Source organism: Siphateles boraxobius, unplaced genomic scaffold, assembly GCF_051911475.1.
Source record: "Siphateles boraxobius isolate OS27281-9 unplaced genomic scaffold, OSU_SipBor_1 25, whole genome shotgun sequence".
Lineage (NCBI taxonomy): Eukaryota > Metazoa > Chordata > Actinopteri > Cypriniformes > Leuciscidae > Siphateles > Siphateles boraxobius.
Genome location: NW_027508866.1, coordinates 31,899,803 through 31,926,977, shown reverse-complemented (window position 1 = coordinate 31,926,977; position 27,175 = coordinate 31,899,803). Strand labels below are relative to the sequence as shown.

Genomic DNA, 27,175 nt, shown 5'->3' with positions numbered 1-27,175 from the left:
AAATGTTTCTTGAAGATAGATATATAGATAGATAGCAGACATAAACTCCACAGAGATGCATAATACACGTCTGCATTTTATTCTCAGTAGTTATGTTCACAGACATACAGACATAAACATGAGTGTAGGGTATTGAGCTGAGTCAAAGGGAGGGAGCGTTTGCTGCTCATTATTACACACGGATGTGCTGAACTGTCCGTGACAACCATCCAAAAACACGCAACACGACCCAAAGAGTGTGTCCAGAGTCATCAGAGTCGGTGGAGGTGTCGTGTTTGCTTGTTTTTGTTGTATGACAGCAGAAGATTGTTGCACCGAAGGTGGGATTTCTCCTCAGAAAGTGAGTTTTTGGCATGCTAGCATGCTAGCCGTCTACGCTAACACAGCAGAAGTGACAAGTGAAAAATATTGAAACTGTCTTTGACTGAAAAGCTCTAACGTTAAAATAATATAATCTAAGATTTAAACGTTTTAATTGAAAAAAAACGTGCTTATTTATATAGATAAAATGTGTTAATATGTTAAATTTACGGGATGTTTACTCGCTTTTATTAGCTCTTCATAGCTTTAGCACAAAACTGAGATGCTAAATTGATTATTGAAAAACATGAATTTACACGGGTTTTGGATTATTTATTTAGGTTAATCTAAATCAGAAATGTCTTTAAACGTCAACACTGAAATTTTAATATTTGACAGGGCATTTGCAGCTGGTTAGCATGGATTGAAAGCTAATATTGACGTTTGCTGCAAGCATCAACATTCTTTTGACACCAAGCTTATTTTTATTTATTGTGAATTTGAAAACATTCCACGGCTTATATTACACGCAGTGTGGGAGATTTGACGAACATGACTGACATCTTGCAACCTTCCCTTTTCAACATGTGTGTGTTTGGCAATCACAGCCATTGCATGTCATGTGCATAACGTTAGACGTTGCATACTGAAAGACTTAATTAAAAATTAAATTGAGTTGTACAGTTTATCTTTTTGTATTATTCAGGCACAGTTTAGTCCACAAGGATGGCTTCTCGTAAAAAGGTGCTCCTGAAGGTGATCATTCTTGGGGATTCTGGGTAAGTGATGGTCTTCTGAAACAATCATGCCTTGACAATGTTATCTAATTAGATTTTGAGACATAAACTTTTAGATTATACAATAATTGCTCTTCTATTTATGTCCAACAGTGTTGGGAAGACCTCTCTGATGAACCAATATGTCAATAAGAAGTTCAGCAATCAGTATAAAGCCACTATCGGTGCAGATTTTCTTACCAAGGAGGTGATGGTGGATGACAGGCTGGTGACAATGCAGGTATGACTCTGTAAATGTAACATTTTTGTTTAGCTCATATATATATATATATATATATATATATATATATATATATATATATATATATATATATATATATTTACACAATTTATTATTAGGGATGAACTGAAATTAAATGAATGAAATATATATATATATATATAGTGATTTAAAGTGCCCCTATTATGGATTTTTGAAAATGACCTTTAATGTAGTGTGTAACATAGCTCTAAGTGAATGAAAACATCCTGCAAAGTTTTAAATATGAAAGTGCACTGTATATAAAGTTATTGTCTTTCAAAAGTAAGAGTCGACTGAGTCAATGAAATGAATAATTTTTCAAACGAGTCATAAGCCGTTTCATTGTGACGTCAAGACGAAACATTAGTTTATTGCCCGCCCACTTATTGTATATTAAGCCTTCCCAATAACTATTCGTGTCTTGGAACAAACACGATGGTATTCCCTCACCCTAATCCTCCTCCTCCTCTTAGGGATTGACTCAGGCATGTTCAATTTCTCTTGTTCGTTGATAGACGCTGGCTTCTTCTTCAGCTCCGAATTCGCGTGCACCGTGCATGAGCGCAAAACCTCACAACACCCACCCCCTGTCAGTGATTGGTTGGAACAAATTTTTTTTGTGCAGATCTCAGAGCCTACATAGGCACGTTTTTTTGACTGCCTGCTTATGGGGCGGGCAGCTAGCGGATCTTTAGGAAAGATTAGATAAATGTGATAATTTATGTTTGGGCCTTTTTTGGGCCTGAAATCGCTGGTACAACCTTTAAAGGGTAACTAAACACTAAAGCAACTTTTTTTAGTTAATAATCTGTAAGAATGGAGCTTCATAAATGCTGTTCATTGATTCGAGTAAATTTTTTGACATTTGGGTATAAAGTGTTTTAATTTTCAAATATATGGTGTAAAAACGTCTGAGTGCTGCCCTCTTCATGGTTAAACGGAAAGCTCCTGCAGTAGGGTTACTCTCTGACATAGAATACTCTCTGACGTCACTCTGTCACGCCCTTGGTGCGAGCTCACCACGCCCTTGGCAGCCCCTGGTATAAAAGCATCTGGTTCCGTCAAAACTACTGTAGCGAGTCAGGAGTTGGAATTACGAGTATTGAAAACAATCAGGATAGATATATATTAGCATCTAGTTAGCATAGCATTTATATAGTTATTTAGATTATTTCGTGTAGCCTAGGTAGTTAATCTCGCCTATCGCTCCAGTGTGCAACCTGCATTTTACGTGGGATTGCTTCTCCAATGCAATGGAGGTGGAAATGGGCTTCTCCACACAGCTCGCGCTGCCAAACGCTGCTCTTCCTGCATGAACTCCACCACCGCAGCGGCGTCATGATGTGAGTGAGCATATATTTTTAATCACAATTTATGTTCCTTCTTATTAGGCTAAAGTTAATCCTCTGGTGTCGACAAACGCACCGGTGCGATTTGCTGATTATTTTTTTCACATAGCAGCAAAATATAATGAACGTAATAGTTATAATAATCCTGGAAAAAATGACCCCAAACTGACTGAATATAAGAATAATCGGATGCCGATCGCGATGCGGGAGTTAAGACCGCAGTTTGAGCTGGTGTCCACAGACAATTCACCCTCCTCCACTCCATTTTAGCTAGTTTGACAGCAGCTGTCACTGCGGGTCTCAGGTGGACCCCAGACTATAATTTTTGCCGAGACTATAATTTTGACATTCTTATGTTTGTTTGGTTTGGTTTCAAAAGATCAAAGAAAATGATTATATGATGATAATTTCCTCATGGCCGTTTCAGATCTGGGACACGGCAGGACAGGAGCGCTTCCAGTCATTGGGTGTGGCTTTTTATCGTGGAGCCGACTGCTGCGTGCTGGTGTACGACGTCACAGCGCCCAACACCTTCAAAACCCTGGACAGCTGGAGGGACGAGTTTCTCATTCAGGCGAGCCCCCGTGACCCGGAGAACTTCCCCTTTGTAGTGCTCGGCAACAAAATCGATTTGGAGAACAGACAGGTCTGTCTCCATTCAATCACATATGACATCAAAATCCACCAGATGATTTCAAAATCATCTAAACATAATTTTCTCGCGTTGTTTTTTTAAAGTTTGGAATAATAATGATTTTTTTAATGGCTTTTGAAAGAAGTTTCCTCTGCTCACCAAAGCTGCCATAATTTGATCAAAAATACAGGAATAAAAAGAAATATTATTACAATTAGAAATAATTGTTTTTATTTGAATATACAGTATTTTAAAAGTTAATTTATTCCTGTGATCAAAGCTGAATTTTCAGCATCATTACTCCAGTCTTCAGTGTCACATGATTCTTCATCAATCATTCGAATATGCTGATTTGCTACTCAGAAAACATTTACTATTAGTATTATCAAAAACAGTTGTGCTGCTTCATATTTTTGGTCAAATAAATGCAGCCTTGGCGTGCATAAGAGACATCTTTCAAAACCATTAAAAAAGCTTAATTCAAAACAAAAATGGGTAGTGTTATTGAAGTATCATTTATATACTATTATGTTTTTTTATTATTATTTTAAATTTGTATTTGTTTTTTCCATTTTCATCCTAAAGTTGTAGTTATTGTTTTTGACCTTTTTATTAGATTTTGCTTTTTTAAACGTCTATATGTATTTTTTTATTAATTTTATTTCAGTCTGTTAATTATTTTAGTACATAAAGTTAAAGCTGGGGTATGTGATTCTCTTTTTTGTCCATTTTTTCAAAATAACTTGAAAACCTATTCCTAACCCACTTACAGCCACTGAGTTAGAAGCACTGAAATTAAAATTAAGCAATTTAATCATCTGTGGAATGGGCAGGACTCGAAAAACTCCAGCCAATCATTTCCAAGACCACCTGGAATCATTGGACAGTAAGTTAGTCAATCAAACAGTCGTACCACACCCCCCTCCCCCCAGCGCGCGTGACCCCCTTCGTGCGCATACTCAAAGTTCGTGACGCATGCGCATGTCGTCAGTAAAGCCGGTTCCATAATTAGTAGTAAATCGTCATTACAATCTCTCGCGCATCTGAGTTTTCGCTCGTGCATGATTGCGCGTCCATGTTCTTCGAATGGGTGGAGTAAGAGCCCGCGTTGGAGGAAAGAAGGTAGGACCAGGTAGGTTTGATTTGTGTATTTTCAAAATCTGCCGGTCGTTTTCCAAACCTCATACCCCACCTTTAAACTAAATGAAAATGAGAAATGTTGTCTTGCTAATTAGCCGAAATAAAATAAATAGTTTGTTTATATTTAATTTCGTTTCAACTAATGAAAAAGTTTTAGTTAACCATAATAGAGTGCACACTCGGATTCCGGAAGTAAAAACCCCATTCATTCTCCTTAGGAAAATTGATATTTAACCATAACTTATAAACCTTTAAAGACCGCTTTACTGTGAGCTATGAGATTGTTAATTGCTAGTATCTGCTTCTGCTGAAGCCTTCAGCCTGAATTATTAAAACTTAGTTTTAAAATAATCTTGTTTAACAGCAGAATTTGTGATGGAAAGCTACATTGCCTATGATGCTGTACTGAAAATTACATCAATCAGTGAGGGTAAAGAAGCTCCGCCCACTCCCATGAAGCACTGCAAATGACGTAATCGAGTCAAACTTAATTTGAATATATGCAAATTTGTCTATAAACTTAAAATATGTTGGAAATACATGAAAAATTTAAATTAGTAGTTTTATACTTAATTTTTAATTTGATTATGCTGTTCGCGATGCTTCATGGCGAATGTAGTTCTTAAAGCCATTAAGTACACCGTCTTGTACCTTTGTATTCTTGTCTGAATTTCAAATACTTTTTGATTTCAAATCAAAGTTTGTAATGATGTGATTCACCTCATATCTGATCGGCTCGATTCATGGTATGTAACGCTTTAACAAAGACTGTTTTGAAATCCCTATGGGAGAACTGAATGGAAATATACTTATGGGACCAACACCGCTCAAAAAGTGGGCTGGCACTGTTGTCATATATCAATTTACTCTATTGATTGACCAATTGACCGTCTTGTGCAGGTGACAACGAAACGAGCCCAGGCGTGGTGTCAGAGCAAAAGCAATATCCCATACTTTGAGACCAGCGCAAAAGAGGCCATCAACGTGGACCAAGCTTTCCAAACGATAGCTCGCAACGCCCTCAAACAGGTACGCACCGTTTGATGTGTCCAATAACAGCAGCTCAACTCTGATACTAACAGCTGTTCTCGTCACAGGAGTCTGAGGTTGAGACGTACGACTTCCCAGACCAGATTAAACTGAGAGATGACAGACCCGTGTCCTCTGGTGACAGCTGCAGCTGCTGAGATGGGACGCAAGGAGACAGGAGGACCAGAGACGCAGGGGAGAGCCAGTGCGGGGCGGACCGATCCCGATAGTGCAAAGCATTCAGAAGAAAAAAAAGTTTCCCAAACTTGTATGTAAGAACTGTTAGGAATTTAAAGAAGCTCCCTGACACAGTATCAGTTTTAATATAACTACATTTAAGGATATTATTTCTATGAGAAAGAGATGATAGTTATTCTATTATTTACAAATATTATTTTTTTTTTGCATTGTTTTTTTTTTCTAGTGTATTCTTTCATCCATGCAGAATATAGTCCTTTAGACTCGTCTCCTGCTTGAATGTCTGTCCGTGCCTTTTTTTGTAGGATGTAGAAGCAGTCACACTTCCTTATAATTCCTTTTTTTTTGCCAAATTCTTTAATGTTAACCTTAATTGATTATCTAACTAAATCTACACTGCGTAAATCTTCAGCACGATTCAAGAGTTTATCAGCTGCCAAGGCCAGAAAGAAAAAAAGTTTTTTGTGCCTAAAGACACTTGCATACACGATACCTTCTTCAGGATAGGAAGGCTGAATAGTTTGGTGCTGGTGTCGAATGAACATTTTGGGGGATCTGGGAGCTCACAAAGTATTAAGTGCAATCATTTTAACCATGCAACTGTTTCTTTCACTTGACTGAAAGCGTTTCCCCAGTTATAGTGTATGAATGTAACAAATTAATGATTAATTCCTGTCTCCTGCAAACATGTCTTGATCTCATGCTGTTTAATTACTTGGTTTACATTTCAATGTTCATACATTTATAACGGGCTCATCTTATTGACCAAATTATGGGTATGAATCATGTAGGTCGATAAATAAACAAAATGTGAATGAAAGCATTAATCATAGTTCTGACCAACCCGTGAATCCATGTGATTTCTTTTTAACGTCTATTTCAATCAACCAGTATTGTAGATGATTATGTTTGAAAACTCCTAGTGATGTCTGCCAATAGAAACCAACATCTGTCCCTCTTTTATAAAACAATGACCTTTCCTTGAACATTTAAAATCATCTCTCAGTATTGTTTTCTTAACAGTGCTCCAATAATAAATCTTTATTCAAGTGACAAAACACCGTTTTGGCTTCTGTTGCATCGTAAAACTTGAACACAAAACATTTTCTTAAGACATTATGATGTGTTGCATCTTTCAGACAGAGCAAAAGCACATCAATTGTGCTTTTTGAGTCCTCGCAGTCCATACTGAACACATGGGAGCAGATGTTTTATCCTCATTACATGGTGCAAAAACAGCATCTGCATCCATATGTCTCATCTTATGCTTGTATTAGTGTCACTGTGAAACAGGAGGTCCAAATGCATCCATGGTTTCCATCACTAGAGACAAGTGGTCCAAAAACGAACTTACAGAAACACGAAGAATACGGGCTTCATCTGCAGTCCATCTCCTATAAAGGCATGAACAAAAATCAGATGTTTCATTTCGTGTAATAGAAATATTCATTGTCAACAACCACAGATACATAGATCTTAATTTAATAACATTATATCACAAATTGATAGGCTGGTGCTTTAAATAAAAAATATTAGGTAACTGGGTCGTTGTGGGAAATGCCGACCTAAATGTAAATTAGGACAACTATTTTGAATGATAGGTTTTTAGGTGATCGTTGATTGGGTATTACTCACACAGACAGTGTTTGTCCTGAAACATCCAGATTTTTACTGATTCCTCCTTTCCTGGGCTCAGGATCAGGAGATAAAGACTGCAGGGCAATAATTGCCTCTCTCTCGGAAGGGAAAGGTACCTTTAAAAAGCTGATATTTTGTAGAGTTAAAGAAATCAGGACCTGGAAATATTTCTTAAGCATGATTAACAGCTCTACTGTGTTATTTGGCTGCTGCTGCACATGGTGTCTGAGTGATCAAACCCCGCCGTCCAGGCAGGTAACAGCTGAATAAGTCGGAATAAATCCTGCGATACAGAAGAAAAGTTTAACAATTAATGTTTTGGATATTTAGAAACAACAATAAAAGGATACAATTCAAGTTTTCTTTCTGAACCGTTTTCACTCATGTAGGTCGCCATGTTGACATGTTTTGTTTGGGGTTAGATTGAAAGCGGCATTTTCGTCAGGTTTTGATTAAATGTAACCTTAATTTCGTAAAATCACATTCGACAAATTTGGATTCACATCACAGTCATATCAACATAAATGTTTAAAAACAAATTATATTTAATATACGTTTTGCTGATTATTGTACTCTTTGTTTAGATTATCAGGTGTAATTCATATTTTTTAAGATGATTTTTATACTTTAAAATCAATATTATCTAGCTATGTCCTACATAAAATTGCCTACATTTGGAAATAGTAGCAAAAATAATACATTAAGTGAAGATAAGTTATTATTTATATAAATGTGTGAAATAGCTACATTTAAATTGTAGTCTTTTGTTAAATTATTGTAATTGATATTAGTATAGCTATTATCATTTTGTACTTACTTCCCCTTGAAATAAACAACAACATAAATGCCATCACCATAAATAAGTAGCTCATTACTGAAAAATCTACATAGCCGAGCTGCAGTCACTCTTCTGAAAACATATTAATAGTAGCATTTGCAATTTTGCCTCAACAGTCCTCAGGTTCATTTGGTTCAAATGAACCAAACCACATTTATTCAGTCAGTAACAGACCTACAGGATCTTCACACTTCCATCACAAATGTTATAGCCTACAGAAATGGTCGTAAGCTGAGGTGGACGCGTCGATGATGCCAAAAACAATGCTGTCTAGGAAGTGTGGGTAGGTAAGGCAGCTCACTAGGTCTTGAGACACAGTCGATTCTCTCGCTGTTGCCTACTCTTGCGCTGGATCTGTTCAGTCCTCCGTGCTTCTTTATTGTAGGTAAGTCAGACACAACGGAACCTCTTTTATTGCATGCTATAGTTAAAGCGTAAATTTTGTCATTTTATGAAAAATCTCAAATCCTAAAAATGAGTGCTAAATATTATTTTCCATGTTTCCTTTTTGTTACGATGACACTGATTTTGTAAACAGTAAAGTGATTTTTATAAGGACCATAATGCTAATAAAAATAAGCCTTTCTAATTTTGTCAACTGTTTTGTTGTTACTATTGTATCTATCTTTATGCTTGAATATGCTTGAAAAAAACTTGATTATGTATATGAAACATATTCATATAACATTGTTATAGTGTAACAGGCTTCATTTAAGTAGGCAACTAATTAAATATTCATTAACAACATTAGAGTTAAGAATAGGGTTTTGTTTAGGGTTAGTTGCATATTTATGCATAATTCACTGTTTACTGCATATTTACTGACCGTATGAATGGGTGAATGTGAGGCGATATGTAAAGCGCTTTGGTGGACCCATGGTTCTGTTGAAAGCACTAGCTATATAAATGCAGTCCATTTACCATATTATAAAGTTTTGGAATTTCATCTCTATATCTTTCTCTGTGTAGTTGTTCATATTTAATTATTTTATTTTGAAATTACTTTTATACAATGGGGTTATTGAAAATCTGGGATTCAAAGACTTATTTAAAACTGAAAATAAACTGAAAGTCTTAGGATTTTGAAAATGTCAAACTAAGAAGTGTAATGGCATTAACTATAGGCCTATAAGAAATATTTAAGACCATATACTAAGAGATTACGAAATGCATGTTAAATTTACACTTGGATTGTTACTTTAATAATATAATTTGTAATAAGGATAACAACTGTATTTAATAAGAAATAACTTACAAATGGACTTATGAACATGCTGTATTTACCACTGTTTTTTTTAGGGTTTTCCATTTCTGTTTAGACTGCAAAAAATAAAGATTTTCTTCTTCAGCATTTTTGTCTTGTTTTCCAGTTCAAATATCTTCTTAATTCAAGATACATTTACCTGAGAAGCAAAATGACTCAATATTTTTAATATCATGTTTTCTGATAAATGTATCTCATTTAAGTGGGTTTATGCTTTAAACAAGGTCAAATGTCTGCCAATGGGTTCAGAAAAATAAACATAGTTAAAAGGGAAAACAAGATTATTTTTCTTACCCTGTTGGCAGATATTTTCTTACCGTTTTAAGCGCGCACGCACACACACACACACACACACACACACACACACACACACACACACACACACACACACACACACACACACACACACACACACACACACACACACACACACACACACACACACACACACACACACACACACACACACACAAACAACAAATCTAAAAACGAGACTTAATATCTTAAGTCATTTTGCTTCTCATGTAAATGTATCTTCATTTAAAAATATATACTGGAAAATAAGACAAAAAATACTTATAAAAACTTTTTTTTTTGCAGAATAGTTTATTCATAACTCTGTCCTCATTATCCCAGCTGCTATAATGCCTTAATTGCTTTCTGGTATCAATAAAGTATCAGAAACATCCATTGCAAACTCAGTAGTTTAGCTTTTTATGGTGTTTGACTGAATTTTGTTTTTGGATTTCATTGCATTTAAAGATGCATTATCCTCCAGCGGTGACAGTCTCCCGGGCTGATGGGAACTCTCCGTGACCTCCAGTTTGCCCTGCAGACCAAGATCGAGGAGCTGCGGCAACGTGACACTCTTATTGATGAGCTAGAGCTGGAGCTGGACACTAAAGATGACCTCATCAGACAGCTACAGGGCGAGCTGGACCGTCTCCGCGCCGCCCCTGTCACACACAACCCATCTGGGGCCACAGAAATCACAGGTGAGCTGGGAATTTTGTGATTAACTATGGAAACATGCTGCATTTTATTTATTGTTGCACTTTATTTTATTTTATTGGTATTGGAGCAGCGTCCCCAGATGAGCCCCAGCGCACTAAACGGCAGGCCATATCAGCCGAACCCACGGCGCTGGATCCAAATCAGCTCACCCACGTCACCCTAACCAACTACAGCAAAAGCGAGGAGTGAGTTAGAGCCTGTACACACCAGAAAAACACCCTGCAGCTTATAAAAGAGGATCTATTATACTTTTTTACATTTTCAACTTTCCTTAGTGTGTAATGTTGCTGTTTGAGCATTAAAAAGGTCTGTGAAGTTACAAAGCACAAAGTCATTATCTCCATTCTCTGTTTCTGAAATCCCTGAAACGCCTCCATTGCAGGTTTTCTCCGGAAACGAGGACGTCACAGTATTGCTCATTTACATAATTCTCGCCCATGGCATACGCTAAAAGGGACAAGGCCTGGTTGACTTGCTTTGTAGTGTGTTGTTGCCAAGTCCAAGAGACCTTTAATTTCCCACCCCAATCTATCGAATTGATAGAGCAAAACTGATGATGCCATTGTTTGCGTTTACCCATTGCAAAAAACAGTACGCCAACATTGTATGTCCAATATACATACAGTACATTAAAAAAAAATGTGGCAAAAACTACCTGAATGACCTATTACTTCTGGCAGGATTCTAGAGTGCATATTCAATGGACACTTTACTATCCCATGAGGCCACGGGAGGGGATTTTGAATGTCTGTAGCGCATTTCCATTACAGATTTGCGATAAAAAAAAAATAAAAAAAAAGCGTTTGCGATATTTTCTAAATGTCGATAAAAAAATGACAGCATTTCCATTAACCGATGTTATACGACTAAATCAATTTTTTTATCTCTCGCAGTAAGTCATTCAAAAATCATGGCAACGGATGTTGGGAAGGTTTATGTGTGTTTCTCCCTCCTGCTTCAAGGTCTTGATAAATTGTGGCATTTCTTTGTTGTTTAGAATCTACTATTCCCGTAATTCTTTTTAATAAAGTTTAATAAAGAACACTCTCTCTTCTCCTGTCCAAAGATACCGCATCATCTTTAAAGAATGATTGACTTTTACGTACGCCAGGTGACCTGAAAAATGCGGAAAAAACCTTTTCCATTGCTGTTTTACAAAATGTTCTTTTTTCGAAATGCTTGAAAAAAAAACTCATGCGTACGTAAAAACTTTTTTGCGATAAATGTGTGTTTTTTGCGGAATCGATGTGTTTCCATTGAGCGTATTTTCAGTTCGCAATTTCAATTTGTTCAATTTGAAGGGTAATGGAAACGCGGCTGTGAAACTGGTAGGTCACGTGACACAGTAACAACATGGCGGATGTAGTGTACGTCCGAATTTCATTCATACTACCCATATTCATAGAACATATACAGTTTAATGATTACAAAGTAAATTCACGCTGCTCCAGCCGACTAATTAGAGCTCATTGCACTTTTTTGAAAGGAGGAGTGTTTCCCGAAAATTTCCAACGCACACTAGCAAACAGCATCGCAAAGTTGAGTGGTTGAAGCCTCTTGGCCTGTGGTTAGAAGCATAGTTTATTTGTTTCAAGATATGTGGACTCAATAAATCCTTATCTTGAGACAATACACAAGCTGACATTCAGTATCTATATCTTTCATTTAGAATGCATACAAATGTCATTTTTTGATCTTTTAGTTTGTCAAGATTTAAAGCACTGTTTTGAAGAGTGCCCATGTGCGTGCGCACGTACGTGCTCTAGTACGCAAGAACAAACCTATGATTGAATATGAAAATAATGCAAAATAACTGATAAAAATTTGAATTAGTCCTCAGATGCCATGTCCCTATATTTATAACAAAATATCTAGCATTAATTCGATCTCAAACAGATTCATTAAAAGAAGTTAGCTATTACTCCACCACCTGCGTGACATTATTAGCCAACGTGGTTGAACAACAAATTTGATACGATACGGTTTCAGGAAAGTTTAGTTGATTTCTTCTACAATGCATCGTACTATGGCAGTGAAGGATGAGTTGCGTCATTGTATGGGAAACGCACCCCTGAGCGTTACTGGCGGACTGGGAAGACAGGTGCTGCAACATTTGAAAAATAATGTATTTTTTGAACATTAAAGCATGAAAGCATATTCTATACCCCAAGAGCATAATATGGCCTCTTTAATATTTTAGCAACAGGTAAACATGTTTGATTCAACCCCATCACCCTGTGCTCATCCCAGGTCTCGGGAGCTGATCCAGAGGGCTCTGCTGGAGAATGATTTCATGAAGCATCTGGAGGCCAGTCAGATCCTCACCATCATGGATTGCATGAATCCCACAGCTCTGTCGCAGGGCAGCTGCGTCATCCAGGAGGGCGACGACGGCTCTACGGTCTATGTCCTGGAAGGTGAGGAGCATCTGCCTCAAAGATAAGATTTTTATTAAGAAATTATCGTATGTGCAATTAAAACTATTCTGAGAAACAGTACATGTAAAACTGTACTAAAAACACTAAGTGTTTTTGTTTTTATGCTTGGCTCTGTGAAGTGGGCAGTTGAAATTGCTGCCTGTTCATCATGTGTTTGTGACAGTGATCCTCTGTGCAAAGAAAACACTTCACATGATGGTTCCTATTATTCCATGGTTTTAAACTGGCAGTTAAAGGAATGGGTCAGGCAAAAAAACAAAAAACAAATTTCTACAACCTCATGTCGTTCAAAACATGTACTTTTTCTTTGGAATATTTAAAGAATTGCATCTCTTTTACACACACCACCTTTCAAAAGTTTGGGGTTGTAAAGATTTAAATCATTTTGAAAGAATTCACTTGTAGTATGGCAAGCCGTTTTAACTTTTATTCATTTCCAGATATGAATTCTTGATATCAACAATTCAATTCTTGATATCTGTAATTCTATTTTCACTACTGAAATGTCACCATAGGCTGCCATTCAAAATTAATTGTTGATATCAACAATTGATTTCTTACTAGTAGAAATATAATTTTTGATATCAATAATTACATTGTTACTATAAGAATGTGAATTCCTGATATCAATAATTCAATTGTCACTAGTTGAAATGTCTATTCTCGATATCAACAATTTAATTGCTACTAGTAAAAATTTTCATTTTTGATATCTGAAAATGTATTTCTGATATCAATATTATATTTCAGATATCTAAAATGGCTTTCTTACTAGTAACAATCACATTCATGATATCAGAAATTAACATTGTCACTAGTGAAAATGGAATTATTGATATCAAAAATTAACATTGTTAGTAGCATTTCAATTGTTGACATCAAGAATAGACATTTCAACTAGTGACAATTGCATTCTTGATATCAAAAATAAAGGTTTTTACTAGTAAGAATTTCTGATATGTGAAATTGGAATTGCAACTAGTAAGAAATCAATTATTGATATCAACAATTGATTTTGAATGGCAGCCTATGGTGACATTTCACTAGTGAAAATACAATTACAGATATCAAGAATTATAGTTTTTACCAGTTCAAATACAATTCTTGATATCTAGAATGAGCAATTTAACTAGTAAAAATGTAATTGTTGATATCAAGAATTAGCATTGTTACTAGTGGAAATGTAATTTCTGATATCAAAAATTGCCATTCTTACTAGTATAAATCTAATTCCTGATATCAATAACTATAATTTTAACTAGTGAAAATTGAATTGTTGATATCAAGAATTCATATCCTGGAAATGAATAAAAGTTAAAACGGCTTGCCATATCCTCCAGAAATCATTCTAATATGCTGATTGATTTGCTGCTCAAGAAACATTTCTTATTATTATAACTGTTGAAAACAGCTGTGTAATATTTTTGTGGAAACCATGATACATTTATTTCCAGAATTCTTTGATGAATAGAAATCTCAAAAGAACACAATTTATTTGAAACAGAACTTCACTTTTCATCAATTTAATGCATCCTTGCTATTTGAAAGTCTTTTAACGGTTCTCCTACACACACTGATCTCGTTCACAGACTCAAGGTTGTTGGTTTTGTTTGTGTGTGTTCTGTGCAGAGGGGTTAGTGGAGGTTACTAAAGGAGGGCAGAAGCTGTGCACCATCGAGCCGGGGAAGGTGTTCGGCGAGCTGGCGATACTCTACAACTGCACGCGCACGGCCACCGTCACGGGTGAGGAGGTTCACCCCGTCTGTGTATTTCAGAATGAAATATTTGTTCCACCGGGTACTGAAGGGCATTGAATGTTTAATCCTTCCTATTTCTTAGACATGTTCTGTCTTTCTTTCGATTCAGTTGAATTTTAATTTGGTTTGCTTTATTAACTACATTTATACTGCTAATATGTTTGCAGCTTGGCGTAGCCTATAATGAAAACAAGTTAAACATAATAAAAAGTAATAAAAGTAATGTAAAATAATAAAAAGTAATAGAGTAAACAACAGAGGAAATGGAGTTAATAAGAATAATTAATAAAAACATTTAAATTAAATTACTTAACTTTTATTTAGTTTAGTTTAATTTAACTTAATTTAGTTTAGTTTAAATATAAGTTGAATTTAAATTAATTTGGAACAGGATGGATCATACAATCACACAACAATTAAAATATAGAAATATTAATAGTAATAAATGTAATATGTAGTAAAATGGCTGGATAGATTAAATAAGTATTATTATATTTTTAAAAAAAAATTAAGAGAAAGTAACAAACAGCCAGTTTACCAAAAAGGAACAAAATGTGTCATAGAATCATACAATAATTAAAATATAGAAATGCTATAGTAATATAAGATATTAAATATAATACATGGTCAAATAACAATAGATCAAGTTGATCAAATAATTATTAATAAGAACAGAATAATTAAATGGAATTATTAAATGAAATTTGGAAGGGAACAGGATGTAACATACAATAATTTAGATATATTAAGAACAAAATTAATAAAATAGAGGAAATAACAATAGCACAAATTGAGTAAATAAGAAATATTACACCCAAAAAAAAAAAAAAAACATTTAGTCATATTGACACTCTTTCTTTGTCTCTCTAATTCTGACAAACACAAAATGTATAAGCCTGAACTATAAGTCCAGGAATCCACAGTTTGTAGTATTGAGTCTGAATTCCTGTTCATCTGTCAGGGCTTTGGGCTATAGACAATCTGCCATGGCTTCTGAGATTGAGTTCAGCCCTATAAACGGCTCTCTCCTGCGGAGTGAACATGGAGGATGTTTGTGTCACACACATGTCAGTGTGTAATTGCTGGGATGTTTGGCCACATGGTTTTTCTAATATACCCTCACCTTATCCTTTGCCCTTTTTATGACACAACTGTTTAGTGTGATGGATTGGGGTGAAATGAGTTCACTCAGGTGGTGTCTGTTTAATCACAATAATAAAAATGCAATTAAAATGGGGCCTTTGGCTGTCCCTGTTCATGCAGAGATCTCTCTGTAACAATCTCACCTGTGAACCCGGACCAGATTTGCGGGATCGGAACAAATAGTACTACAAATTTGCTTCCTTTCTCTATGCTGCCCAAAAAATGTTACAATTTAAGATGGATTTACACTGTGTAACTTTTGGCCCACTTGCGGTTAAAAAACAAAACATGTATTTTTTTTTGTTTTGTTTTTTTGGAAGAACATTGTTTTGGTTGTGCTTCAGGTCTGCGTGACTGTGCAGAAGAATATGAGCCTTCAGAGTAGATAATGCTATAAATGGCATTTATCTGTTCAATAAAATACCTTACTCGTCTGTTGAGCAATAAAAATGTCTTCTCCGCGTCGCTTTTACAACATTCCAAATCCCTCAGTTCTCTCCATCTCTGAAAAGCCAAGCCAATGTTGATTCCTTGTTTTATTACGAGCGCTGCCGCACACTCTTTTTGCCAGCAGACTCTCCTCTGTTCGGGGTTTGTTTTAAAATGGTTGATTTCCAGAAGGATTGAGATTTAGCGTTCCTTTTGTCAACCTCTTTCACTCATCATGACAACTAACCTATGCCACTTCCACATGCGTCAAAGTAGCCAGAGCAACTTTTCAATATTTAAAGATATGACGACATATACACAGGCGAGTGACGTATGTACACAATTTCCCCTGATAGGTCTAAAATATGAGCACTTATAATAGGCTTACCAAAGGGAGTCAGAGTAAGACAAAAAAAACATTTTGGAAGGATTGATGATTTATTGGCTAATTATTTCAATTTTGAACAAAAAAATGTACATAGTGTTCATTTAATTAGATAATAATATTAAGAAAAATGGGTAACGCTTCCTTTTACAGTACGTTAACTTACGTGTACTTACAGAAAGTACTGGGTAATAATGCTTAATTTTACAGTGCGTTAACTGTACTTACAGTGTACTTACCTAAGAAAGTACTGGGTAATATAAGGTAAGTACATGGGTTAAGGTTAGGTTTAGGGGTAGGTTCAGGGTTAGTACCTAGTTATTACCCAATTATTGTAATTACTATAATAAGTACATAGTATGTACATGGGGAACAGGACTGTAAAAGGAAGCGTTACCGAAAAATGTTTCTCAACTTTAGAAATCTTCATGACCAAATCAGTGCATACAATATAATGTGGAGCATATAATGCATACTGCATACATATAGTGCTTAAGATAGAATGTGAAACATTGTTGTATGCACTGATTTGCAACGTTTGAACATTTCAGACAGCATGCTACCCTGTCAGACTTCATAGTTGCATATTGTCACGTCTCTCTTTTGTGTTGATGGCAGATGGTATCTGCTGTTCAGGGTCAGCTAAATGAATAGCTTTACAATTTCTTAAAGCTCTGTGGGTTCATTGTCTGCTCTCACGCTATCAGTCTTTTCTGAGCTTTTTCATTTTTCTTGTCATTTTTGTGAATGTGTTTTTGGGGTCAGAGGTTAGATCCATTTTCAAGGTACATCTGACATCACTAACTGATAATTACTGTAGTACATTAGACAGCGGCAAAATAGAATGATGTGAAGGTCTTCATGAAATGTCAACAGCTTCTTAAAGTCTGAAGGACTTTCTAAATCTAACCTAAGGAGGTCTCTACTTCACTTGCACCAAAGTTGAAAAGCGGTCATTGAAATCTTTTGAATACATGCCAGATTGTGTCATTTAAGTGGTTTATCATGGGAAAAGGGCTGCGTCCGAAAGCTGAAAAATGCTGCCTTGCAGGGAGCATACAGAGCTAGGAAGGCAACAAGGCATGTCCGAATCCAATGATTGTGTCACATCCTGTCTGTTGAGATACCTTCATCCGATCGTTTTTTGAAGGCAGCATAGATGTATCCATCGCTGCCTATGACATCCTACAATCCTGTGCATTCCATTCCGTGACAGTTGAGCTAAAAATTTTAATTTTTGTTCTGTGTGTTTGTGTGTAAATGTAATTTTTTTCACTTTTGATTGTTTTAATCAGTGATTGGCATTGAGTAATCATCTCTTGAATTAAAATGTTTATTTTCCATTTCGAATCCAATGATAATTAAATGATAGCCTTGGATAATTAAAGCCTTGGAAATTTGAAGGAAATGTTAAAAATCTCAGCAGCATTTCTCAAACTGGAAGTGGAAGGTCAGGTTGAAAGCATTGCATGGTGGGATACAGTATTGTGCAGTGTATATTGTTAGACAGCACTTTTTGTCATCCAAGTATCCGTGCATACTGATAATTTCCATACTTTACACAATATACTTATTGCATACTGTAAAAATAGTACAATTAATGGGGTAGTAAGCTATTCTGAACATAGCCATTCACATCATGGAAGAATAGTAACCTTGGAAGATAAAGCAGGGAGGATATTCATTCATACAATTATGCCATCAAATAACCTTTTGTGATATAATGAGGTTTTTGTATTTATCAGGAATTTATTTATTGGTTTTGCAGGTGTTAATAAAATGTCTCTCAATGTCTACAAACATTCTACATGAAATTGTCTTGAGAGTTTATTGGTTTAGAGAGGAATATTAACAGTAGGTGAAAGTGTTTGTGTGGGGTGGGCTGGCAGAATAATTACATTGAGTGGGACGTGAAGAGCTCTCAATGCAGCAGCTGTCAGTCATGTTGAGATGAAGTACAGAACAAAAGTGTTTAGGTGAAGAGAACGTGCTCAAGAGTTATATTTTCACATGTCCTTGTTTATGGATTATGAAGCAGAGAATCACAGCAAATCTGTCTGGTTTTGAATGTTGTCGTCCAGAGATTCCAATGAACATGTTTTGATTATAACATTCCATGATTAAATGGAGTACAATTCTTTTTTATATATATGTATATAAGTGATAATAAAGTAAATTATACTTCTTCTTTTTTTGAGGCTTTTTGACTTTACTTGAAAGGACAGTTTAGGAAAGTAAATGGTCTGGAATTTGGAATCTAGTAGTAGCAATTATTTGCATGTAAAGCCTTTATTAGAAATGAAATACAGGAATAATTTCCTCCTTCCTCATCATTGTCATCTTCTTTCCTCTCAGCCCTGACTGATATCAAACTATGGGCCATAGACCGACAGGGTTTTCAAACCATCATGATGAGAACTGGCCTTCTGAAGCATTCAAACTACATGGAGTTCTTGAGGAGGTAACACAAATTTGCATTAAATCAAATTCAACATTTCAAACCAAAATCAGAGTTTTGACAGCGTTTGAGATTGGTTCTAGTTATACTATCAACTGAATTGTGTTGTCAGCGTGCCCTCCTTCAAGACTCTCACTGAAGATGTGCTGAGTAAATTAGCAGATGTTCTGGAAGAGGTGAGGTGTTTTGATCTCTGCACATTAATTCTGAAAACAATTCCAAATTGATTTGTGTGACCATATTGTTTTGTTCTCCCTCTCTCTTTTCTCTTTAGACTCACTACAGTGATGGTGACTACATCATTCGTCAGGGTGCCACTGGAGACACATTCTTCATCATCAGTGAGGGGCAGGTGAGTAAAGAGCCTTTCTGAGGTTTTCTGCTGGATTGAAGAACAGAACATTTATTATTAATTGTTTGGCTGTTTTGGCCCACAGGTGAGGGTCACCCAGCAGAAATCAGCCAATGAGGAGCCAGTGTTCCTGTCCACACTGTCTAGAGGGGATTGGTTTGGAGAACAGGCTCTCAAAGGGTCAGTGAGGAACTTTAAGGTTTTATGGTTATAATTCTCATTCTAAGATTTAAGAATAACCTTTTGCATTCTTCATTTCTCTTCCCAGGGAAGATGTGCGTACAGCAAATGTAACCGCTGTTGGAGATGTGACATGTCTGGTTGTGGACAGAGAGTGAGCAGCTTGCAGGACAGTCAAAGTCACCATTCAAAAGCAGCATAACATCATAACATCTCAATCATTCAAAATCAATAATATTAAAATCCATATCACAACCATCCAAATCAATCAAATCACAACTATCACAATCATACCTATCACAATCACTGTTGAGACATAACTGTCTCAATCAATATCAAAACCATCACAATCAAAATCATAACCTTCAAACTAACATCACAATCAATATCACAACCATCACAATCAAAATCATAACCTTCAAACTAACATCACAATCAATATCACAACCACCCCCCCACAAAAAAAATCATAACATCACAATCAGTATCTCAATCAAAATAATTACATTTACTCAAAAGTCACAACCATCACAATCAAAATCATAACCATCTAAATTAATATCACAACTATCCCAAACAATCAAATTCATAACAGTCTATATCAATATCATATCATTGAATCAGAATCATAACCATCACAATCAGTATTACACCCTTAATAATCAGTCAAAATCAGAATCTACACAAAGAAACTGTAATGTATCAAAATTATAACTATCAACAATCATCATAATCAGTCAAAATCACAACCTACACAAACAAAATCACAAGCATCCCAATAAATCAAAACTATCTCAATATCTCAATCAGAATCACAATGATCACATTTCCTCAAAATCATAACTATCAGAATTAATATCACAACCATCACAATCGAAATCGTAACCATCAAAACTATCAAGACCATCCCAAACAATCAGAGGTGGAAAGTAACGAATTACATTTACCCGCGTTACGTAATTGAGTCGTTTTTCTGTGTAGGCCTACCTCTACTTTTTTAAGTAGTTTTTAAAATCTGTAATTTTACTTTTACTTAGGTACGTTTTGTTTGAAGTATTGTACTTCGCTACATTTGATATAAAATCCGTTACTGAGTAAAAAATTATAATAGGCTACAAGGGAGAAAAGAAATCACACTCCGGAAACTACTGCATTGATTGAAGGGCGCGAGAACAAACGCGCAAAAAGGGGACGCAGACCCAGCTGAAGCTGAAAGCAAAGCGCCCTTGAATTCTTATGAAGCCAATTATGGCCAGTATGGAAATACTTTGGATGTAAAAAAGTGTGGTTGTCCTCGAGGATAGATATCCAATTTGCAAAAAATGTGGACACAATGGGACTGCAAAAGGAGGATACATAGGACACCATCCCTCCTGCAGATAAAGGCATGTCCTGTCCGGATTATAACGTAAGGCCGAATGATGTACGTGATGCAGAGGGAATTCTGGTATCCGTCATGAAAATGGAATTTACATAACGCAGAAGATGTCACGTAAAACACGCAAAATGATGGATGGATGAATACATGGAAAGTAGAACTGTTCAATAAATCCAATCGCGACATGGTCTGTGAATATTTAAGCGCAAAAATACTGCTGTGTAAATATATAACCTGCTTGTTCTGCGTTTCTGTGAATCTGTGTGAATGAGCTGCTCCGCTTTGTCTACATACTAAAGTACTCGTGGTGTTTTTTCAGCATCTCACAAACAATTTGACTACATGAATACATGAACATTTCCAGAGCTGCTCTGAGAGATCGCCTAATGAGCATTTTCATCATTTTATTTGAGAAAAACCATTGTCAAATAGGCTTACACTTTGAAACAGGTCTTCACTACAACCCGTCAAAATAAAGGTTTGGTTTAACTAGGAGAAATTATGAAAGAAATATATTACTATTGTAGGCATACAATAGAACGTAGCCTACTTCTCAAAATAATAATAAAACAATTTATTTAAACATTACTTAAGGCATATATATTTTTGTCCATGGTTTAATTTAGTAAATCTGTTTTTTGCAGCTCTTCCCCAAAAAATAAAAGAACAAAAGTTTGAATTTCCATTTGATTGCCACCGTTTTTGATAATATATTTGGATTAAATCATAAAAAGAAACATTAATTTTCTGAATAAAATACATTTCATAGGACTATATTATTCTTTAAAAAATTTAAAAATTATTAATGTTAAAAATGAGTTGTTAATCTAATTCATTATCAATTATTGAATTTAATTGATTAGACATGTTCTATTGAAATTTTAATAAACAAAACAAACAAATGGTTTCAAGTTTGTTATAATAAAAGCATTTGTTCAACCCCCCAAAAAACTTTTCTTTAATTTAACTGTCAATTTAACTGATGAAGATAATAATAATAACCATAATTTAATAATACCGTTTATTTAATAATTGATTAATACTGTAAACCGTGATATTTTCTGAGACGTTATCATACTGTAAAAATCTCATACCATTACAACCCTACACGGGAGAGTCCCCCCACCTCACCCCACCCCACCCCACACACACTATTCACTCACCCCCCCACTGTTAAAAAAGTAACTCCGTAACTTTTACTTGAGTAAATTTTAAATGAGCTACTTTTTACTTTTACTTGAGTAGATTTTTAGACCGGTAATTTTACTTGTACTTAAGTAAAATTTCATTGAAGTAGTAGTACTTTTACTTGAGTAGAATGTTTTATTACTCTTTCCACCTCTGCAAACAATAATTATCAGAATCACTATCATCACATTTAATCAGAATCAGAACCAATCACAATCAGTATCACAACACTCATAATTAGTCAAAATCAGAATATACTCAAACAAACCATCCCAATGTATCAAAATCACAAATATCACAATAAATATCTCAATCATCATATTTACTAAAAATCATGACACTACAATCAATGTCACAATCAATGAAAATCATAGCCATAGAAATAATGACCATTGAAATTAATCTCTTAAATTCATAACTATCATAATCAGTATCACAACCATCATCAGTCAAAATCAGAACCTGTGCAATCACAGTATCAGAACAGTTGGTAAACTAATAACATAATTTCTCAATCTTGTCACATGCACTGACAGCTTATGAAACTCTAAATTCGAACAGGTCTTTCAAGCAGCTAATCGGTGGACTGGACAATATGACCAATAAAATGTACGAGAGCGAAGAGTTGAAGGCCAAGTAAGCACACGATGAGCTCCTTCACATTCATTGTTCAGAAATGAGAAGCATTCTGGGTAATGAGAATAACTGATATTTCTCGTAGGTTAGAGGCAGAAGCCGTGTTCTTCTCGAAGATGTCTCTTAGTGACATCAGTGTGATCTGTACGCTGGGGGTGGGTGGATTCAGTCGGGTACAGCTGGTACGATAAGTTTCATATCATGAAAGCAGCAGTTAGATGTTCCTTCAGGAATGATGAGGAGTTTTTGAGAGTAAGTTTATATTGACTCTTTACAGGTGGAGCTGAAGAACGATCACAGTCGCTCCTTTGCCATGAAGGTCCTGAAAAAGCGTCACATCCTGGACACGAGTCAACAGGGTCACATCCTATCTGAGAGACGCATCATGATGGAAGCCCACAGTCCTTTTACTGTCAGGTCATTACAACTCCAGCTGGGTTCCCATGATAACTTAATCACATGATTTGATTGATTTAACTGTTTAGTGTGTAATGCATTACATTTTAATGAGTTATGCAGAATTAAACTCCTGACTACATTTGAAGTATTTTCTCTTTAAGTCTTCTCTTAAAGTATTGATTCATTACTTGATATTTTAATGAAAAGCATGCGATAATAAGCCCATTCTGGTTTTATGCTTCAGACTGTATCGGACATTCAGAGATTCCAAATTCTTGTACATGTTATTGGAAGCGTGTTTGGGTGGAGAGCTGTGGACTCTGCTCAGAGACAGGTATCAAGAACCCCCTCAGTGTTTAGTCATGCTCATCTGAACGGGTTGAGTAACTGACTGGGAGTTCTGGGACTGTTTCAGGGGGATGTTTGATGACAGCACCACCCGCTTCTACACTGGATGTGTGGTGGAAGCTCTCGCTTTTCTCCATTGCCGTGGCATCATCTACAGAGACCTGAAGCCTGAGAACATCATATTGGACCACCGTGGATATGCAAAGCTGGTAAAAAAGCAGTGTTATTTTTGTATTATGTATTTAATATTAGAGTATGTATTTATATTTTGAAATTCCGCTTTGTTTTAATTAACAGAAATGGTTTATAATAGTTTGAGTTTTTGTTAAAGTGCACTATTATGCTATTTTAAAGGTTCCTAGTTTTGTTTGGGATGTCTCCTACAATGTTTACATTAATCCAAGGTCAAAAAACACTTTAATTTTCTCATAACAAATCGCTGCATCAGCTCTTTTCTCACAGTGTCCCAGAGCCTGCTCTGATTGGTCAGATGGTTCAGTCTGTTGTGATTGGTCTACTCTGCTCTGATTGGTCTAGTCGGTTGTGATTGTGACATGTAGTAATATTACACACTACATGAAAGGTAATATAAAATCCCAAAAAGCATAATGTGGGCACTTTAACAATAAAAACACTGAGCCAGATCTGAAGGTTGTAACCAGAAGGTACTATGTTAATTAAATGTTAATTAACTCTGTTAATTAAATTGCTGTACATGTGTTTCTGCTACATTTATTATCCATTTAAAAAAAAAAAAATTTAAATAAAAATGTTTACTTGTTAATGTTAATGTATTTATAAGCACACATAATATTAGTGTACAAAGCTAATTTTAAGCTTATATCCTTAGATTTCTTAGCAGATGAGAAACATAAATTCAGTCAAGTGTTCCTAAATTTACCAAACAGAATATTCAAAAAGCAAAGAATAGTCTTTGTTTTTTAGACAGACTTTGGTTTTGCTAAAAAAGTTGGCTTGGGGACGAAGACGTGGACATTTTGTGGGACTCCAGAGTACGTGGCCCCTGAGATCATCCTAAATAAAGGTCATGACGTGTCGGCCGACTGCTGGTCTCTTGGAATCCTCATCTTTGAGCTGCTGAGTGGAAGGTTGGCGATTTACTAATGACATTATTAACCAGTTTAAAGTTTTCTGTTCCCAGAATCCAAGGAAGTGAAATTCACATTCTGCCTCTACTAATTATTAACATTCAACACCATTTTCCTCTTTCTATCCAAGCCCACCTTTCTCAGGGTCAGATCCTATGAAGACTTATAACATTATTCTACGAGGAATCGATATGGTGGAGTTTCCCAAGAAAATCACCAAGAGTGCTGCGAACTTAATCAAGAGACTGTGCAGGTACAGAGATGGAGTGAGCACGTTTATTCAAAAAGCATGTGTTTAAAAGCCAAGGGAGGTGCCTAACAATACAGCATTTATGGGCACTATATCTAATACTCTCTTTGTGCACTGCTCACTAGAAGCGTTAATGTTAACAGAGACAAAATCTTTTTCTTCTGTCGAAAAATCCATTTAATGCAGCCATGTAAGTTTGACATGTAAGATTGTCAGTAATTTTAGTCAATTTTACACTGACTGAAATGGCATTTATTTTTAGTCTACGAAAATATTTTATTTGATTAGAAAAATTAATACAAATATAAAAAAAATGTATATAAAAAATGTTAAGTTTAGGCTATTAGACTATTAAATTTAATTATTTTGTCTAGAAAAACTGAGCTCCTGAAATAACATTATTCATATAATATTTTGTTTGTATGCATCTTACGGAAAGACAGACACTTACAAATTCTGACTACGTAACTACGGCATGAAACGGAAGTTGCGATATTCTTTTCTTTCCTATTTTATGACGTAGAGTGAAAGCTTCTCGAACACGAATAAAAAATGTAGGGCGGGGTTTGATTTTGTCCATGGGGAATTGATTGGATAGTTGTGGTTTGCTTTCGCTATGATGTCATTTGAGTGACAAGTTGTCCCACCCTCACGTCGAAAACAAGTCATCAGAGAAGAGAGGAGGGCTGCGTGAAAGAAATGGACACAGCGACCCCCTTGATTTCAACAGAGAAAACTGAAGCCCATTAGAAGCACTCACTTCCTGATGGCTGAGCGACTGCGCAGGCTCAAACTGAGCTTGACGACAGTCTGACAGTTGTAAATCTTCTAGCAGCTGTGCCAAGACAAATCTGAATCACCTTAATTCCTCAAACATGTTGTTGAAATATTTTTTCCTGTTGCTTTTTTTTTATTCTCTATGGGCTTCTCCCTTGACTTTATGCCTCTATGTCCCCCCGATTGCCTCATAGACAGTAAAAGATTGCCTGCGAGCTTCTCCTCCTGTCTATATGGTAATTTCTCTACTGTGCGACAGAGACACGCGTGGTTATGGCGCAATCGTTAGCCTATTTTTACAAAAACGGCTTCTACGGGGCTATAAAGTAAGATACAAAGTAATGGAGCCTTTTATACACTGTCCTGTTTCTTTAGAAATAAATAATGGACAAATGAAGTCTTTGGACGCCTCAGATGTAAAGTTATTCGCTGTCAAAGTGACTCCAAAATGAATGGGAGTCAATGGAATGCTAACAGTAGGTGATGGTCTGCTACAATGGCGGCCCCGGGAGGCTTCAGTGGATTACCCCCTTGGTTTAAGTCCCATTTTTTATGTCCTTCCATCGCTAACTTTCCCCAGTACGGCATTGCTTGCGTTGCATGAGTGCCCCCTACTGGCCGAACCCTTGAAATATGTTTAAATGTAACCGCCTTTTTATGTTGTTGACGCGATTAGCACTGCTTACTAGATTTTGAAAAACAGTCTTTAAGTGTGTCATGTTTGCATGTGTGTTTATCCTGACAGGGACAATCCATCCGAAAGACTCGGCAATCAGAAGAACGGCGTGAAAGACATCCAGAAACACAAGTATAGATGACATGCTCTGACATTATCGATACATTTGCACAATACTGCATTTATTTTAAGACTTACTCATGATATTGGGTCAGTGCTGGTTTTGATGTCTCTTGCAGATGGTTTGAGGGGTTTAACTGGGATGGTATTCGTGAAGGAACCTTGACTCCTCCATTTATACCAAATGTAAGAGAGATTCTTCAGCCAATAAAACAAATTAATCATTTCATGGACTAACTTCATCAGCACTAACTTGGAGGGATATCCAAAATACACAGTCAAAATGGATGTCAACACTCAATTTCTTTTTTTATTTGAGTCGACCTAAAAAAAAAAATTCAACTATCCCAGACATAATCCTACTTTGGTCTGAGATTTTACTTGACAGTGTTGCTGCCTGTAGTGAACACATTTCTTTGCTGTATGTTGCTTTTGGTACTTAGAAAATGAGTTTGGGAAAGTAATAAACATATACTGTTTGTTTGCTGCAGGTGGATGGGCCTTTGGACACAAGTAATTTCGACTGTTTCTCTGAGGACACAGATGAGCCGCCACCTGATGAAGAGTCTGGCTGGGACATTGAGTTCTGATTGGATGGACCAAATGTTATGAACGGACACATAAACTGTAGCCAGAATCCAGAATAGAACACCAACAACAGAGCTGTTAGTTCCTGAAAGTCATGGGCGAATAAAACTTTTTCTTCTTTA

The 27,175-nt window shown here is 35.9% G+C and overlaps 3 protein-coding genes across 8 annotated transcripts; 2 read left to right on the top strand and 1 right to left on the bottom strand.

Annotated features, from left to right (window-relative positions):
- Positions 1–118: 118 nt before the first annotated feature.
- On the top strand, positions 119–6,746 carry LOC143750460 (ras-related protein rab7). 2 transcript variants are annotated; one of them, XM_077243531.1, is made up of 6 exons: positions 119–340; positions 1,007–1,079; positions 1,191–1,317; positions 3,115–3,333; positions 5,362–5,490; positions 5,559–6,746. In XM_077243531.1, exons 2-6 carry the CDS (start codon positions 1,027–1,029, stop codon positions 5,646–5,648), a joined length of 618 nt encoding a protein of 205 aa, XP_077099646.1. In that variant the 5' UTR covers positions 119–340; positions 1,007–1,026; the 3' UTR covers positions 5,649–6,746. The 2 variants fall into 2 exon arrangements, with proteins under 2 accessions (XP_077099646.1, XP_077099647.1); XM_077243532.1 differs by having other exon boundaries at positions 140–320.
- On the bottom strand, positions 6,715–7,768 carry lage3 (L antigen family member 3). The gene is made up of 3 exons (XM_077243533.1): positions 7,677–7,768; positions 7,324–7,452; positions 6,715–7,082 (listed from the first exon to the last, which is right to left on the bottom strand). Exons 1-3 carry the CDS (start codon positions 7,721–7,723, stop codon positions 6,968–6,970), a joined length of 291 nt encoding a protein of 96 aa, XP_077099648.1. The 5' UTR covers positions 7,724–7,768; the 3' UTR covers positions 6,715–6,967.
- Positions 7,446–27,175, top strand: LOC143750458 (cGMP-dependent protein kinase 1-like). Of its 5 annotated transcripts, none has more exons than XM_077243527.1 (20): positions 7,446–8,549; positions 10,191–10,423; positions 10,513–10,627; positions 12,693–12,859; positions 14,510–14,623; positions 18,950–19,055; positions 19,165–19,228; positions 19,327–19,404; positions 19,490–19,584; positions 19,673–19,738; positions 22,712–22,786; positions 22,872–22,968; positions 23,064–23,203; positions 23,430–23,519; positions 23,601–23,742; positions 24,479–24,642; positions 24,773–24,895; positions 26,415–26,477; positions 26,585–26,651; positions 26,957–27,175. In XM_077243527.1, the coding sequence occupies exons 2-20, from the start codon at positions 10,228–10,230 to the stop codon at positions 27,053–27,055; spliced, it is 2,061 nt and encodes a 686-aa protein (XP_077099642.1). In that variant the 5' UTR covers positions 7,446–8,549; positions 10,191–10,227; the 3' UTR covers positions 27,056–27,175. The 5 variants fall into 5 exon arrangements, with proteins under 5 accessions (XP_077099642.1, XP_077099643.1, XP_077099641.1 ...); XM_077243528.1 differs by having other exon boundaries at positions 8,469–8,549; positions 10,510–10,627; positions 22,872–22,941; XM_077243526.1 differs by having other exon boundaries at positions 8,469–8,549; positions 10,510–10,627.

What these genes read in the sequence shown, in the direction of transcription:
- lage3 (XM_077243533.1), bottom strand. Translation starts at nt 7,723, where the DNA reads ATGGCGACCTACATGAGTGAAAACGGTTCAGAAAGAAAACTTGAATT. An exon ending in TCAGAAAGAAAACTTGAATT is followed by an intron (nt 7,453 to 7,676) that starts GTATCCTTTTAT and finishes ACAAAATATCAG; the next exon opens with CTTTTTAAAGGTACCTTTCC. An exon ending in TCAGGACAAACACTGTCTGT is followed by an intron (nt 7,083 to 7,323) that starts GTGAGTAATACC and finishes ATGCCTTTATAG; the next exon opens with GAGATGGACTGCAGATGAAG.
- LOC143750458 (XM_077243526.1), top strand. Translation starts at nt 10,228, where the DNA reads ATGGGAACTCTCCGTGACCTCCAGTTTGCCCTGCAGACCAAGATCGAG. An exon ending in TAGCAGATGTTCTGGAAGAG is followed by an intron (nt 19,229 to 19,326) that starts GTGAGGTGTTTT and finishes TTTTCTCTTTAG; the next exon opens with ACTCACTACAGTGATGGTGA. An exon ending in AGCGAAGAGTTGAAGGCCAA is followed by an intron (nt 22,787 to 22,871) that starts GTAAGCACACGA and finishes TATTTCTCGTAG; the next exon opens with GTTAGAGGCAGAAGCCGTGT.
- LOC143750460 (XM_077243531.1), top strand. Translation starts at nt 1,027, where the DNA reads ATGGCTTCTCGTAAAAAGGTGCTCCTGAAGGTGATCATTCTTGGGGAT. An exon ending in ATCATTCTTGGGGATTCTGG is followed by an intron (nt 1,080 to 1,190) that starts GTAAGTGATGGT and finishes TATGTCCAACAG; the next exon opens with TGTTGGGAAGACCTCTCTGA. An exon ending in CTCGCAACGCCCTCAAACAG is followed by an intron (nt 5,491 to 5,558) that starts GTACGCACCGTT and finishes TTCTCGTCACAG; the next exon opens with GAGTCTGAGGTTGAGACGTA.